This window comes from Mastacembelus armatus, chromosome 17 (genome assembly GCF_900324485.2).
Source record: "Mastacembelus armatus chromosome 17, fMasArm1.2, whole genome shotgun sequence".
Taxonomy (NCBI): domain Eukaryota; kingdom Metazoa; phylum Chordata; class Actinopteri; order Synbranchiformes; family Mastacembelidae; genus Mastacembelus; species Mastacembelus armatus.
Genome location: NC_046649.1, coordinates 22,471,324 through 22,487,836, shown reverse-complemented (window position 1 = coordinate 22,487,836; position 16,513 = coordinate 22,471,324). Strand labels below are relative to the sequence as shown.

At 41.1% G+C, this 16,513-nt stretch overlaps 1 protein-coding gene across 1 annotated transcript in view; it reads left to right on the top strand.

Annotated features, from left to right (window-relative positions):
• The window catches only part of LOC113134014 (receptor-type tyrosine-protein phosphatase N2-like), a 178,509-nt gene that overhangs the window by 95,344 nt on the left and 66,652 nt on the right, over positions 1–16,513 (top strand). Inside the window, exon 12 of the mRNA XM_026313186.1 lies at positions 1,166–1,230. Coding sequence (XP_026168971.1) covers positions 1,166–1,230 — 65 coding nt within the window. The remainder of the gene's footprint in view (positions 1–1,165; positions 1,231–16,513) is intronic.

Below are 16,513 nucleotides of genomic sequence, written 5' to 3'. Positions count from 1 at the left end.
GGTGTTGATGGTCTAATTTAGTAAACGTCTATGTCTGGGAAGAGCTCACACTATGTCGGCATCTCCTCCACCTGTTTGCTGAAACACAGATTTTAGTTTAAGGTGAGCACGCACTCAGTCAGAAGTGAGGTGGATTTAAAACATGTGAGAGAATAGACTTTACTGAACATTAACCAGAGCTCATGAAAGAGAACACCCCACTCAACCACTGGGCCAGTATGACCCAGCTGTAAAATATAATTTTGAACTCCTACCTGTTCATCACTTCACTAGCTCATCCAAGAATAACAGCAGCAGTAGTCAAACTGTGCTGTTTCCTCCAAAGCTGCTCAGTTTGGCTTGATCAGAAGCTTCTCCATTAATCTGATGTGAAACGTCCTGGTCTCTCCAAAGGACCCTGTCGCTGTTTATCGTTCCCAGTCTTTCAGCTCTGACGATGCTAATGGTGGTGATATTGTATATGGTCAGCATCTTAGCTCAACATGCTAACACCTGCCCGTTAACGCTGAAGAGTTAAAATACATATTTGCTGATGATGGTGCATGGAAAGCCAGTCTGTTCTTTCTGTGGAGAACCTAAACCAGATTTGATGACAGTTGTCAAGACATTCCTGTGGGTTTTATTTACCACTTGGTCACAATACTGTCCAGTGTTAATGTAGAGTATAAGTCCTCATGTGCGTTTGTATTGATGAACCTGATGATGATGGTCTTGAGGAGGAGGAAGAGGGCAGAAGGAGTGATTTTTTTCTTCTGCATCAGTCGAGTGCAAAGTTTGAAGGCTGCTTTGGTGGGATGTGTACCACTGATTAATGGTAGCTACTGTACACACATGGATGCATACTGCACATTATTGTGGACACCAGGGATTAATCAAATTTTAAAGTTTATCCAATTTAAACTGCATGAATTGCAAAGAGTACTGCAGTGTGCATTGCTTTTCTGCTCAGAGGTTATTGATTTTTCATGTGGTCGAGTGTCTGTTTCTATTTTGGTTTGGTTTGATGCTTTATAACTGTTTGGATTTTGGAATGTGTCTGTTTCTAGAGACACAGTGGGAGAAAATATTACGTTTCATTTTTTTGTAAAAACCTTTTGTTTTACACCAGTTATTTGATGATCTTTGTTGATGATGTTGTTTTCTCTTTGTTCTTTTCTCACTGCAGTTCAGCAAAAAGCGGCTCTGGAGAAGGAGGCCAAGCTCAGCATCCTGGAGGCCGGGGTCGCCGATGTGAGTACATAGCGTATTTTTCTTTTCACTCTATAAGTCAAGTTTCTGTATTTTGATGTGAATCTGCAATCCACCTTATATATTCTAATCAGATGAGAATCACCTTACACCACATCTCCTTATGTGGAGATAAACCACATAGACACCAGAATATTGCACATACATGTTATTGTCATGTTAATGTGAACCTCCACTCTGCTGTGGAACCACAAGTTTTTGCAAACTGGTGGGAGGGTTTGCTGGTGAGGCCCAACACGGATTTCGAGTGATAAAGTCTAAATCGCTGTTGGTGTTCCAGTTCATCCCAGAGGTGTTGGATGGGATTGAGGACAGGGTTATGTGCAGGGTGTTTAATTTCCTCCACACCAAACTGGGAAAAGCAATTCTTTATGGACCTGGCTGAAGTTGAAAAAAGAAAGATACAAACAGTTGTAAGAAAACTAAAATACTTTCATTTAATATTCTGTAACTAACAGCATTTAGTGCATCCTTTATAATTGGACATCAATAAAAAACAAAATAATGTAAGTAAACAGCATGGGAACAAAATATTCTTAACGTTTGGCACCTGTGCAGTACCTGCCACCTCCCTCTCTGCTCCTTCTGGTTTTCATTTCTTAGCATTTGCTATTCTCCACCATCTCTGCAGTAAATAGACTGCTGAGCGTGTGCGGTCGCCTATTGATTCAAGAGTTAGTCTGCACCGATGACGGCACGCCATTCACTATGCTTATCATAGTGGCAGCAGCGAGGTCTGAGAGAGAAACGGCTGCAAACGGGGGAGGACGGAAGTACAGAGAATGAAAGAGAAGGTGGGAGGGTGGAGGAGGGTCGGGATGGAATGGAGGGTCTATTGAGCTGATCAATACCGAGCTGCAAACAGGAGCCAATTATGACCAATCGAAGCTCTGTTGTAAGAGAGAGAGGGAGGGAGAAGCAGACAAAATCCCTCCATCACAGACTACCAGATAGAGGGAAAGGAAAAACCAGCCTGTGAGTCTCAACCTGCAACAAAACATCCATCATTACCACATACGGTGTTTATTATAGTTTTATCATACACTGTAAAATAAGAATATTAGCATACTACATCACTGCTGACAGGTTTAAAATACAAAAAAAAAGAAAAGTTAGTTTCCCAAGAGTGCAGAGGAGACGATTTGTTTCCTTGCAGACGTCCAAGCCTGACACTGTGTGGAAATTTTTAACAGGCCTGCAGGTTTGAGTGTTGGGTTTATTTGGCAGGCAGAGAAATGAATTCTCGTTTTCTCAATGATGCCTGTGTATATTTGAAATGAAGATAACATGAAAATTTATTGATCCCTGTGGGGAAATTAAGTTGTTGCAGCAGCAGAGGTAATGGGGAAAATAGTATGCAATAAAGACAAAACCATAAAACACAGCATAAATTATTGTGGGGTTGTATAAAATTTATGCATGTGACAGTTCAGCATGTTAAGTGCAATAAATGAGAAGGAATTACATGAAAAATACCAACGTAACACAGATACCCAAATATAAGTACTTTAAAAATAGCCCAGCTCTTTTATAAAGACTCAGAAAGAACTTTTCTGTTTGACCCTCATGAAATAATTCACTCCTCCCTAATAAACACTGTGTTTACTCTATAGTCAACAGTAAATTGTCATCTCTGTCACTCATCGTCATTTTGTACCATCACTAACCAGCGTATTGTGTCACGGAAGATGTTGGAGACCAACCTGTGACTGATGGAAAACAAAATACACTCGAGTCCACAGGCGGCTGTAACGTAAAAACGAGTATTTAATGCCAGGAACAGCAACATCATGTGGATACGCAACATGCAAAATAATCTTAAGGATATGTGTATGTGTATATATACATGAGTCTGTTTAGAAGAATGCACCAGTAACAGCTCTAAATCTGCAGAGGACTGCCCCCAGAAGTCACACAGACACTCTGTCACTTTTATTTTGTGTCTTATATTTATTTAAAATGTTTTATTGATTATTTTGATAAGAGTCAAGAACCAGTCCATTTGTCTCTGAAAGAATCCCCTGCTGTTCATTTGTGGGTCATTCATGATTTGTGACCGCATCAAATTACTCATTGAGACACTATTTCATCTATTTCATTATTGCTCCTTCTTTGTTGCTTGAAATTCAGGACAGTAAATGCTTCAGTAAGCCTATTGATGTGATGCATTTGATGGAGATATCTGCTTTTCTAACTCTAGATGCAATCCATTTACAAAATAAAGGCAGCACTTGAATAAATCAGGGAAAATGTAAAGTATTTGAGATGTAGATGTGTGAGACTGTTAGCAGGATATGTGAAAACTGTTCTGGATGTAATTTGTTGGAGAGGCAGATACTGGACTTTCCTCTGAACTGTAAAGCAGAGAAATGGATCTGACAGTAATTAAATACAACTGGGGAACAGATTGTTGTTAATTTGTAAATGATCATGACCTAAGTCACAGTAGTGGAGGACGGAGCTCTGCAGCAAATCAACGTTATCCTGTAAAGTAATTAGGACATATCAAAGAGACTTACAGTACTTATTGTTCCATAAGTCCACCATTAGGATCTTTACTGAAACACCTCATATGTGCATCTTCAGAGTCACCTCTATGTCTAAAAGAAACAGACGTGACTAACTGATGGTACATGAGGCTGCAGGCTCTAATGTCCAAACAAAAACAACCTGTTTTTTCTGGTTAATTATCCACCTGCAGCTGGTTTAACTGGCGTCGGCGTAATGGTATAAAACCAAACTACGTCCAGCTTTGCCACCAAAAGGCAGCAGTCATTAGTGCACGGCCATTACTGAGTGTTTGAACAACACAAACCGTGATGAATATGACGGATTGTGTTGTGTTGTGTTTATTTTCACCTTTTACATTATGAACAAATCAAGAAGTTGTTCACAAGTGATGAAGTACAATGATGAACACTATAGAAATAACTTTTACCTACAAATAATTAAGCAGCTGCTTCTTATGGGTGCACAGTATCATGACAGGAGTGTGTGTGTGTGTGTGTGTGTGTGTGTGTGTGTGTGTGTGTGTGTTGACATAAGGACTAATAGGAAATTGAGACTTTGATTGGATCAGGACATAAACATGTTTCTTGGATGCACAATGACTACATGGTGGCTTTGATAGATTACAAACCTTCATTAAAATCCCAAACATCCTCATTTAAGTTCTTTCTTCAGCTCCATGCAACATGCTGCTCTTTGTTAAGTGACTCCATTCTGACTGGCGTTACCTCACATGGCGTCGCGATTGAACACGACCTCATCGAGGCCATGAAAAACCATTTCTACAGTGAGACTTGCGTCCAATTAAAGGAGTGTGTGTGTGTGTGTGTGTGTGTGTGTGTGTGTGTTGGGAGGGAGGTAGGAGATAAGGTTGCCGTGGCAGCAACCAGATTATAATTGTCCTGGAGTGGCACTAATCCCCCTCCACCCTGGCCAGCTCGCTTTGTTCACCGCAAATCAAGGGGCTTCCAATCTGTCTGTCTGAAAGAGCGATTTTGCAAATAGTCCGAGGCAGGAAGGAGGAGGAGGAGGAGGAGGAGGAGGAGGAGGAGGAGGGAAGGAGCTAATGAAACAAACAAACAAAAAAACAGCAGATTTCTTTCTGTCACCACTTAACGCACTGTCTACGCAAACATGTAAGCAGGCAGGCACAGACGCTCTTCAGTCTGACTCAGGTATTTAAATTCAAAGCTGATTTGACTGACTTCAGCTGGAGAGGACTGAACTTGTCACTGCAATTGGCTTCTGCAATTTTTTTGGGCTGGATGGATTGAAACTTTTACATTCTTGAACCAAAAAGTCGGACCCTGCTTTTATTGATGGCGTCAGTTCTGAGAAGTTCAGTGATATGGCAGTCTGCAATCTATGTGTTTAGAGCTTTTAGAGCTAAAAGTCTTGGTTTCTATTACAACAATATTTATCATTCTGTTTTTAATCATCATGGACATGCACTGCAATTTTCCCCAGTGCACTTCATTTACACCTAGTACTTTTGATATAAGGACTTTTTGTGCATTAATGTAGTTGGTGAGGCAGAAATTCCCAAAACATATAGTCCGGTGAAGAGCTGAAGAGTTGGACTGTCATGCTCTAATGAGAATTATGAGCTTTAGCAGAAACTAAACCATTTTCATTTAAAATGAAAGATTTAAATATGTAATCTTATATTTATCCATGTGTGTCTTTAATAAAATAACGCAGGCATATGGACGAAAACAAAACACCTGAATATCTGAAATAAATACAGATATGAAATGATCCTTTACCTTTGTGACTACAGCTTTTCTCTAAACTTGCCTCAGATAGTTCACTTGCCCAATCCTAACCTTTTAATCCTGCCTGTTATCTCAGCTTCAGACGAACCGTTTCACATGTTCAACATAATCTTTTCCTGTAACAAACAGATATAAACGCGCTGCCCAATTTGTGCTTTTGTCACATTATCCAGTGCGCAGTGGTGGAATGTAATCTCCGCATAATCCGTATCCACAACAGATAATCTGGATTTCAGAGTTCATCCTCATTTCAGAATATTGCAGATGTTGCTGAATAGAATTTCTCAGTCTGCCAGTGTTGTTTATTGTCCCGCTCTGCCCACTGAGCCACAATGAACAGCTTTCATAATGATTTCACTGAAACTATATTCCTGTCTGCAGTTTCTGTGCTTCGAGGGGAGCAGAGTGATAGCATCGCTCGTAATGACACAGTATTGTTGTGTGCTGCCTGCCCGGGTGCTTGAAACAGAGCTGGATTTGAATGAGAATATTCATGAAGCAGAGACACACGCGGTGGATCAAGGTTCCCAGTTCCACCTGTAATTTTCATCACAAAGAGGAAAATAAATTATAGAAAATCAGAATAATAGCATGTCTGTGAGCTTGTATACATACGTGCACAGAGTATGTACCTGCATGTGTGAGTGTGAAGGTGCATGCACGTGTGTGTGTGTGTGTGTGTGTGTGTGTGTGTGTGTGTGTGTGTGTGTGCATACACTCCATCTGCATCTCCTGCCACAGATATTCAAATGGCTCTATGTGAAAAATTGAATTGAGAGGCTGTTGAAGTGCTGGCTCTTCTGTTTCTCTCTGGCCTTTGATATGGTAATGACAGCTCACCATGGGGGCCCTGAGGACCAGATGCATGCTGGGATATATCCCAGGTGTCTGCCAGAGAGTGTGGTCTACCTGGTTAGAGAAGAAGACAGTTTACTTCCAGACAGAAAGTAGTAAAGTTTGTTACGTCTGTTATATGGAGGTTACTACGTGTTTCCACATTCATTCTAAACTTTATGATTATACAGTAACATTTAATATTTAATCTTCATTTAAAAGGTTTATTAAAATATAAAAGAATCACTGCTGGCCACTACAGTTGTTTCTGTTTGTATGTGGCAGATGTGCAGAAACCCATAATACAGAACAGATAAATAGAGTGCAGATGTTTTTATGAAGGGTTTATACATTTAGTTTACAGATTTAGGGACATTTGCAGGTCTATGGTGTGAGCCTTCTGAGAGTATAACAGTTTGCTCACGTGCTGATGCTTCATTGGAAAATACTGAATAGTGACTGAAGCTGCAGGAAAAATACATGTTGTTGCAAAACGTGTGTCTCCCTGCTGAGTTGATGTAGATTTTATATGTGTAGTTGTCCCATGATGTTTTCTAAAGGTAAGGCTTTGACTGATTGATTGTAAAAGGACTTTAACCAGCAGTTACATTGTACTAGTCAATCACTGACAGGAAACTAGTAACAAGTAGTCAGCAGAAAATACAAAATATTTGACATTAAAAAACAAAAATAGAATTGTCATTCATTGTTTAACCCTAACCAAATATTAGTGGCTTACAGAGTAAAATGAGGTGACCTATAGAATAGTCTGCACCACAATGGCCTTGTTTAATCGTGAGAAATCAAAAATCAAACTAATGTTGTTCTAACTTACACAAACCCTTTAAGCATCCAGCTCGGGGACTACAGCTGAGCCGAACCTGGGTCTTACCTGGGCTGGACTCTTCTCTGTGCTGTCCTTACAACACTCATCGTTGTGACTGCGAGATATACTTCAGCAGACCGGCCGGCTGCTTACAGGGGCTGTGGACACCCGCTGGGCTTTCTGGCAAACAGCATGGCACCGCAGACAGCTGGCATGCAAGGCTCACACCCCCTCTCCATTTTCCCCAGGCACTAAATGGGCTGTTAGGTACAGTTGAGGTCATCCAGAAAAAAAAAGGTAGGAAAATGAAAGCCCTGAATTTCAATACACCTCGACAGTCTGGCTCTCTTGTTCTCTCGGACAGAATGCACTCCCAAGAGGCTCTGCTCTAGCAAACAAGGTGCTGTGGTGTGTAATGACAACAGCATCGAGCTCAGTATTATGCACCTGTAGGCTCAGCCTAATGTCCCGAATACTGAGCTGTAATTCAGACTGGACGCACGCTCCAACACTGTTGTCTGTACACATCATTGAGCAAATGGCCTGATACTCTGAAATGGCCGGTCTCATTAACTACGTCTCACGCCTGATTAGCCGGCAGCATCTTGGTATGATAGTAGGTGGTGGGTGTTGTCCAGTCACTCATTAACATAAACAAAATAGGCAAATGTGGAAGATCAGTGTGACTGTGTGTGTGTGTGGCCTTTTATTTTGAAAACGGTAGATTGACCCAAGAAAATGTTCAACTCGCTTTCGGAGGGTTGATTTTCCGATGAAGTTTGTTCAGTTCAGTTCATGTGCAAGACATAGAGGGAGAAAATTCACATAATGCAAATGTTTTTGCAAATTGACAATTGTTATTTGCTTGTTATTGCTATGTTTTTCCTCTGTGCATCTGCCCAGCCCAGACTCTTTCTCCTCCTGGTGATAGGAGCAGCAGCACCACACACTGTGTGGCATCTGCAGCTAAAGGTTCCTGTTAGCTGGGAGGCTGCCTGCTCGTCTGTGGAGCCTGCCGGACACTGACAGGCAGGCTCGGAGACGCTCTTGCCCAGGAACGGTGCTCCCCGGGTGGGCGCTGAAAGACAGTCTGTCAGGGCCCGGAGGCTCAACCGTAATTATCCCCACCCAACACAGCAACCACCACAAGCTCCCCAAAATACCTCCCTCCCTCCATGGGCTTAGCAGAATGCATCACAGGCCTGGCTGATGCACGCTGCAGTCCTGCAGCTGATGGAGCTAAAGTGTGATGGTGGACTGATGTGTTTATACAGCTGTGGTGTTAGTGTGTATGCAGGCGGTGTGCAGGGAGGTGCCTGTGGGAATGCAGAATGTGTGCATGTACATGATCACGTATACTTTAATCACATCGTTCATGAGCTTTATAGAAATACACACAAACCTGTAGGAGAATATACAAACAGTCCTGTAAATATATACAGCGACATAATTATGAATCATGAACACTGATTAAGCAAGTGGCTGCTTCCATTCACTTAAATGTGAAGATTTGCATTGTATTTGAAGACATCACTGTGGCCATTGGCTATATTTCTTAACTTTTTCTGTCGTTTTCCACACAAGTCATTCTAAATATTAATCAACGAATTAATAAGTAATGAAAACGATTGTATTCTGCAGCTCCAGTGCAGTTTAATTCATTCGTCATAATGATGAAGCCGACATTAAAGTCACACAAAAAAGTGTGAAGGATGACTCACTCAAGTCAAAGACTTATTGGCTTGATGGATGTGCCCCTGTTGTGGAGAGAGTAAAGATGCAGTAGAGCAATATTGGTTTGAACTAGATATTCATAAATCTATCCTGGCCTCTGTGTGTGCACTCCTTTCTAAGTTCTTAGTAGTTACTGCTCTCAAAATAGCGATTTACTGAAATCATTTACCTCATTTAAACTTAATAAATGTTGTACTAAAGACTTGATGTTTGGAAATGTCTGTACCACCGTCCAATAAACAGTAATCAGTAGGGAATAATGTAAAGCTGAAGTCTCTATAAGCATCACGAGCTGCAACAGAGTCTGTGAGTTTCCTGCTTTGCAGTATTTATGTAGAGTGAAGAGTGAGAGGGAAATATTAATAATAAATAAATGCTAATTTAAACAATGTTATTGGTCTTTTAGCGTAGCTTGTGTTATTTGGCATAAATGTTTGCTAATGTGAGCGATAGTGATTTTACTTTTTTCTGAAATGTAATTTAAAGTCTTCTCACTTCACATCGCCATTAACTAGAATTAACAAAGTGTAGGTTCAGATATTTCAACCATGTTCTCTTCTTAATTTAAAGAAGTCACACACAAGCAAATGTTAAGTCATAATTTGTAGTTGCAGTATCAAGGTAACTCCTGGCACCAGAGAACTTGAAGGAACTAGAACCCATGTTGGTATTGAACCTTTGCATGTAAAAGCTATTGTCTGGTTGACTTAATTTCTCCCTTCACTCCTAGTTATAGCTGTTCGCCTTCATCCTTCATGAGTAATATCCAAACAATTTGAATTGTTGTATGTTTGTCGTCATCAATGCACACTGACACGAACAGAAACACACAAAGACATGTCATCTTCATAGAGAGGTACAGTTTTAGTTTGAAGGTGAATGTCACAGTCTTGAGTTTCATTGTAGCTGGTAAACTCCACGGCTCAGCGACAGTACCAAGTCCCAGTTTGACAAGTTTCAACACTTGACCAGAAATAATTCATTTTCGAGACTTTGAATTAATCACCAACCGGTGAAGTAATCATTTTTCTCACGAAATGGCACTTCTTATATCACGCCCACAGTTTGTTTATAGACTGACATTATGATTACTGTTGCCTTCAGCCCAGACAGCAGGTCGGTGATTACAAATGGTTAAATTTACATTTTAGGGATTTAGCAGATGCTTTTTAAGAAAGACTCTGTTGGAGACCACGACAGTAAAGTAAAACATCAGTCTGTTGATTACAGTTATTTAATATCGCTGTTGCTAGAATGGTGTGTGACAGGTAAAGCCTCCAGGGTAAGATGAGTAACAAACTGAATGAATCCTTAAGGAAAATGCATCATCAGCACAGAAAGTGGACTGTAGCTGCCTGATTCATTATTTCCCCTGCATCTTAATCATTCACCTGATTGCAGCCTAAACTGAATGCAACAGTGGAAAAAAGTGTCAGTCCCCATATGCCTTCATGCTTGCACTATTTGAAGCGATTTAAACTTTAGTGCAGCTCTAGAAAACCCTGCTGGGAGCCACCGGGACACAAAGGTCACTGCTGATATCGTACTGTTTGACTTGTCTCCTTTGCCGTTTGTCACTACGTGTGCTGAGGTAAACAAACAGCAACTGTATGTTATTTATTAGAATAATGAAAAATGACAGTATGCATTTGAAAATGTGTCAGTACTAACACAAATACTGCAAAAATACCACTTAAGGCTAATTATGTGTCATGAGGTGATACATTAACCAGGTTAGCAGATGTAAAATAAACCACTGAGGGTTTTGTGCGTTAGGAAAATCTGCTTCAAAAATCATGGAGCATTTAATGATAATTCTTCTACCATCCATATCCAATGTAGACAGATATTAAATTATATTATGAGCTTGTGGTTCACTTTAAAACGACGTCAGATTTCTAGGGTGAAGAATAAACTTTTAGTTTAAAAAAAGGAAAATATCTTATGTGGGATACATTAAAGCCTTAGACACTATTATTAATAGAAATACCTCGTTCTACTATTATCAATTAACATTTATGTCGTTTGTCTTCAGGGCTTGGATCAGTTCTGTAACATGTATGAACAGTGGTACACAGACAAACTTCACTATTAGAAACAACATGCTTTTACCTTTGATTAGTGATCAGCAATACCACATTGATTGATAAGATAATTGTGCAGATTTAGAATTAATTTCCCTGTGTTTTGTTTTCTCACATTCATAGTCGCAGCAGCAGCAAACCTCACCTCTCATTTGTTTAGTTGCTACTCACCATTTGGTTGCTCCGTGTGCATATAATGGACTACTTAATTCATATTACTGTTGTTTGTCTTCTTCCTGTTGGCTAATGTAGCTGTTCTCAATCACAGCATGAGCCGTGTGGTGAGCAATTAGCTGGAATTAATTCCTCCTTTATCATATCACTGTTAGCTACTGTGTTTTTGTGCTGATCACAAACAGTGGGGAATGCATTTCTATGCTGATGACGACTGAGCCGCTCCCCATGGTGGGTCTAACGTGATCCACCATTAGAAGTGCTATAACATCAAGCAGGCTAACCCAGAATAGAAGTGGAAGGCAACACAACCCGACAGTGCTGATAACTATCAATTAAAGTAGTTTTGTTCTTAAACGAAGTCATTTTGTACAAGTTAATTTATTAACCATGCATCCAGGTATTCAATATTCAATTATATTTATTTTTATGACACCAACACATAATAAAATCCTCTCGAGCCACTTTACATAGAAACCCAACAAAGGTATGTGTTGTAAAATAATTGCCAAACTGTCAAGGGACAACATGCAGACGAAAACAGGCCCCGTGTGGGATTGGATGAGGCAGGAGCGCTAACCACTGCATCACTGTGCCGCTCCTTTAAAAAGACATACAGACAACAGAAACAGCTCAGGAGTCTGGCTGTAATCAGGATACCATGAAGAAGAGGATATCCTGGGTTTTGTGAGATTAGTCCAAGATGTCTCACAAACATGCTTTTCACACACACACACACACACACGTCAGCTGCCACCTGTGCAACAGACTCCAGCAGATAAACACGCAGAAGTAAAACAACACAAACGTGTTTCTTCACCTATTCTGTACACGTTTAATCTCCGTCTTAGACTTTAGAGTGAGACACGAAAGCCCAGGAGAAGGAAAGTGATGAGCGTTCTGTTTTCACGGTTTTCTTGGCCCACTAACCCATCACGACAACCCATAATAGTACAAATTTTTAAAGAAAGTTTAATGTACCAGACATTATTGCACTTCAACTGCCACTACTGCTGTTCCCGAGCAGTTCTGCTCCTTTAAAAGTGCTCTCCAGGCAAACAACCTGGTGCACAAATAATGTTTTCGATCAAGCAATCTCCCATAGGTCTGACCTTGGCAGCTTTTATCAGGCGATGAATACTTTGAAAAGATTGCATTGTTTTCCAGACCAATACCGCTGCTTTTTAGCCAGCCCCCACACTGCAATCCTCTCTACCTTTAAGCGAGAAAAAAAAAAAAAAAAAAAAGCCTGATTGTAGATTCCAACAAATTGATCATTTTATCCCGCTATGGAAAAAAAGATATGAATGTTGATGGAATCTTATCTGTTTTCTCTCAGAGGACATCTGAGACAGTCCCCCTTTGAAATCTCAGGCCACGACAGTCGGTCTTTGCTTTGTAGATGCTGAGACGTTTCAGAGGGGAATAATTAAATGGTCTGTATTTTGATAATACTTATCAGCCGGTGTCTAACACGCACCCACCATGAAATGAGAGCGATGCCGGGTGTAATGGATGAATACCTGTCTTCTAGGTGTCTGTCACAAGTGGCTGATTGCCAGTCAATTAGAAAATGCCAGGATGATTGACGCTGATTGGAGCATTCACTGCAATGAAAACAGAAGGTTGTGGAGGTGCTTCTGGTTTATTTGATTGCAACATTGAATTAACCTTTTTTTTTAAACATGTTGTATGTAGTTTGGTGTATATGAGGTTTGTTCAATGAAGAACTGAAGCAACAGGCAACATAAATAATGGAGGGAACTACAGGTGTTAGGACGTTATGAGCCTGGTCGGCATCTGAGACCGTAGACATATACAAACATACCACAAACACACACATGTTGTCAGCCAGCTGTGCAGTCAGTAGACTGGCTGTTCAGGGCTTATTCACCCTGAATACCGACTGAAGAATTAATCCAGCAGCCAAATTTGCCGCGATAATACCAGGCATAAATTTGCAAACAATTAGCAAAATCCACAAGCTGTCATGCATCTGCCTTAAAAGAACAAATGGAAACACAAGCCCTGGATCAGTTTGTTTATTTTTAATATACTGTATGTTTTCATTTTTTAATGTCAGTGGCAGGCAATCACTCGATGAAAATTGCAATAATTTGTCAATAATTGAAATGTGTTTTCAGTCTTGTCCTCCACTCAAATTTGCCAGTGTAGTGCTAGTGTTCATAGTGATCATTAGTGCAGGGACCTGAGGGGACAGGTGAGGCTCCAGGCCAGTATTTCTACACTTAGATCATCAGAAATGCAAAAATCTGGATTCATCAGTATTAACAGCCAAACGGTAAACGTCTCTGCAATTCATTCAATGTTTGTTTGAAGTTGACAACAACCTCACAGCTCCGCCTCTCTCCGTCCTCACCCCATCCCAGCCGTGTTCACACCACACACTCAGGCTGTAAATCCTCTGCACCTTGTCCAGACGCTCGTCTCCCGGCGAGTGCTGGCCGCCAGCACGCACTGTCTCATTAGCATTGGCTCCGTTTCCTCAGATTAGCCATAATTAAACTGTGAAATTGGAGCCGTTACCTTAAGTCAGGACACGCCGAGGACACCATGGGCCTGGTGACAGTGCCGGGTGGGAAGCTGGGGGGGAGGAGAAGGGATAAGGGCAAAGCTGCCTGGCTGACTGCCACAGGTCCTCCCCTCTGCTTTCAGAGAAACAGACGGCCAGTTCATGAAACAGGGATTCCCAGCGAGTGCCCCGGTCCAGGATGAAGTTTCAGCTTCACTGATGTTAGTGGGGCTGTTTTTAACGTCTTTGCTGCAAGCTGGGGAACATGGCTTTTGTTTTTCACACAGTTACACAGGGACCAGTCCAAACTGTTTGGGATCGAGCCTCAGGGACTTTCCTGGTCTCACATCGGTGCAAGATTTGAAGTCATCAGACGAGACAATGTCAAGATGATGTCCCTAATGTGTCCACTCTGTGTAACACACGTGTTTTTCTAAAATTTCCAGACACATGAGTTGATTTTATTTCAGCCTGACATGCTGATGAGGAGTTTCGTCCATCAGCTGGTGAAGTGCAGCCAGTTTTCTCTGCTTCCCCTCAGAGAAACAGGCTGAGGAGGAAACTGCTGTGTTAATGTTGCATTTAGTCAGATAATGGTTGTTGGTTTTAACATTATCTTTATTGTTACTGTCATACTTCCCAGTTATCCAGCACACACTTGCTTACAAGTCATCCTCGCTTCATGATGCAATTTCTGTGTAACAAACATATTTCAACAGTCAGTGCAGTCCTGTGTTGCAGAATCCACGTTTTCTCCAGAATGGAGTGGTTCATAATATTCCCCTGTGCTTTCTCTTTGAATATACATATACTTCAGACTTCTTTTATGTCTCGCACCTGCTTTTTGATGCAGTTTGTTGTTTTTGCACCGGCCTCCTCCTGGCTGGGTTCTGACAGTCAGTTTGTGTCACTGTTTGTCATCCCGTGTTTCAACTTCCTCTCTGGGTTTTGTTTGTCTCACCTCTGCAGTTTATTTTATTCTGGTAATTCTCAGAATATGTTGTATTATGAAAAATACAGTAGAAGAGAAAATAAAGGATGTTTGATTGCCTATAATATTTACCAATAATCGGTGAACTCATTCGTACACCGGATAAAAAGTACACCAATGCTGCACACTAGAGTTTAAAGGACACAGTATTTGAAAGAAAAATCCGAAATAAGCAAATTTGTTTCCCTCGGTTGTTTGTCAGCTGCAAACATCACCAGTTCCAAAGCACACTGGGGTGCAGTGTTCACAGATCAAATCCTGCTGCACGTTGGCACATGTCAACAGCTGCATGGTACACATTACATGAGAAACAGTGTGCTGGTGAACACATCTGGATATCTAAGCTTAATGCAAAAGTATCTCGCTGTGTGAAAGCTGGATGTTTTGTTTATGACTGTAAAGGTTTATAATAATTGTGAAGGTTTACTGAACTTCACTTGACATGCAGCTACTACTTCATCTCTCAGGCCTCATTGAGGAAGTATTAATAAAAATACAGAGAGAAATACTTACCGAGTGTTAGTGTTAGATCATCTTTCCTTGAGCTTGTACAGGCTTTGGGGCCTTTTTGGTGGTTGTCTACAATATGTGCTGTGTGTCAGAATCTCTGCAAATATAGTTGCTGTTTTTCAGTTTAGCTTTTTGTTGTTTTCATGACTGATTACTGGGCTGAATTCAGATCATTTCTATATGGTCTGTTCTGCATTATGTGCTGGGCCATAGCGAGCGTGTAAGGAACATGGCCGACAGCAGAGAGGCCGGGTTCCGAGTGTTTCTGTTCCAGGCAAGAGGACGAGTGAGTTTCATTCCTGCACGCCAGAGAAATCCCTGGCAGCCATGTTTAGTCAGGAGGCCGTCCCGCTGAAGTTGCACATTTGAGGGGCGGGTGGGATTCAGTAGGAGGTGAGCAGGGAGTATGGGGGAATGCAGGCCCAGGGGGTGGTTGTTGTCATGACGATGACATGGATGTGGACCGATGGGGTGCAGCTAATGATGAATAATTATGCAGGTTTTTTTAAAAAATATTGCTCTTTTTTTTCCCCTCCTCCTGTTGTTAATATTGTGACCTCGCCTCTGATTTCCTGGTGTTCGGGAAAACAAGAAATGACTTTGATGAATGGAGACTAAATGGTGTTGTAGAGAATCCTGTTCGCCACGGAAATAACACTCCCCTCAGGCGGGGTCGCTGCCATTTTGTAATATGCGCTCTCTGGGTCATATATATTTAATATTCCATGGCTGGCTGTTTGCAGCCTTGCCAAGTGCAGCTAATGGCACTGTGCTAGCTTATGCACGGTGCATAAATGCCAGTGCAGGGCTCCACTGATGAATTTAAGCACACATTAGGGAACGGAGGTTGTAGTTAACAAGTAATAAGCCAAGCAGGAAGCTCACATTCACATCGTAATCAGTCAGCTAATGAAGGTGATCTAGATCTGAAGGCCAAACTGTTTGTCGTGTGTTTGAATAAAAGCACAAAACTGTGACTGCAGGAGTCGGTTCTGAAGTTTTACCTATGGATTTGAAAACTCGACGTTTGTGGTTTGTCTTTATGTTTAAGATTTGAAGCTGATACTTTTCATGTCACTCATTTCTTAAATGATTTTGAAGTAATTATGATATTAATTAAAATGACACTTCAACACCACCTCCATCCAAAATGACGTTATTATCTCTCACGTTGAATATTTTAGTGGAAGTTTGTAAAGGTTGACGATGCTCCGTGTTTGTCAACAAATCCAATGCGACCAAAACAAACTGGTCCATCTCGCTGTACTTCCTGATTTCCCTCTCCTGTCTCCGCCT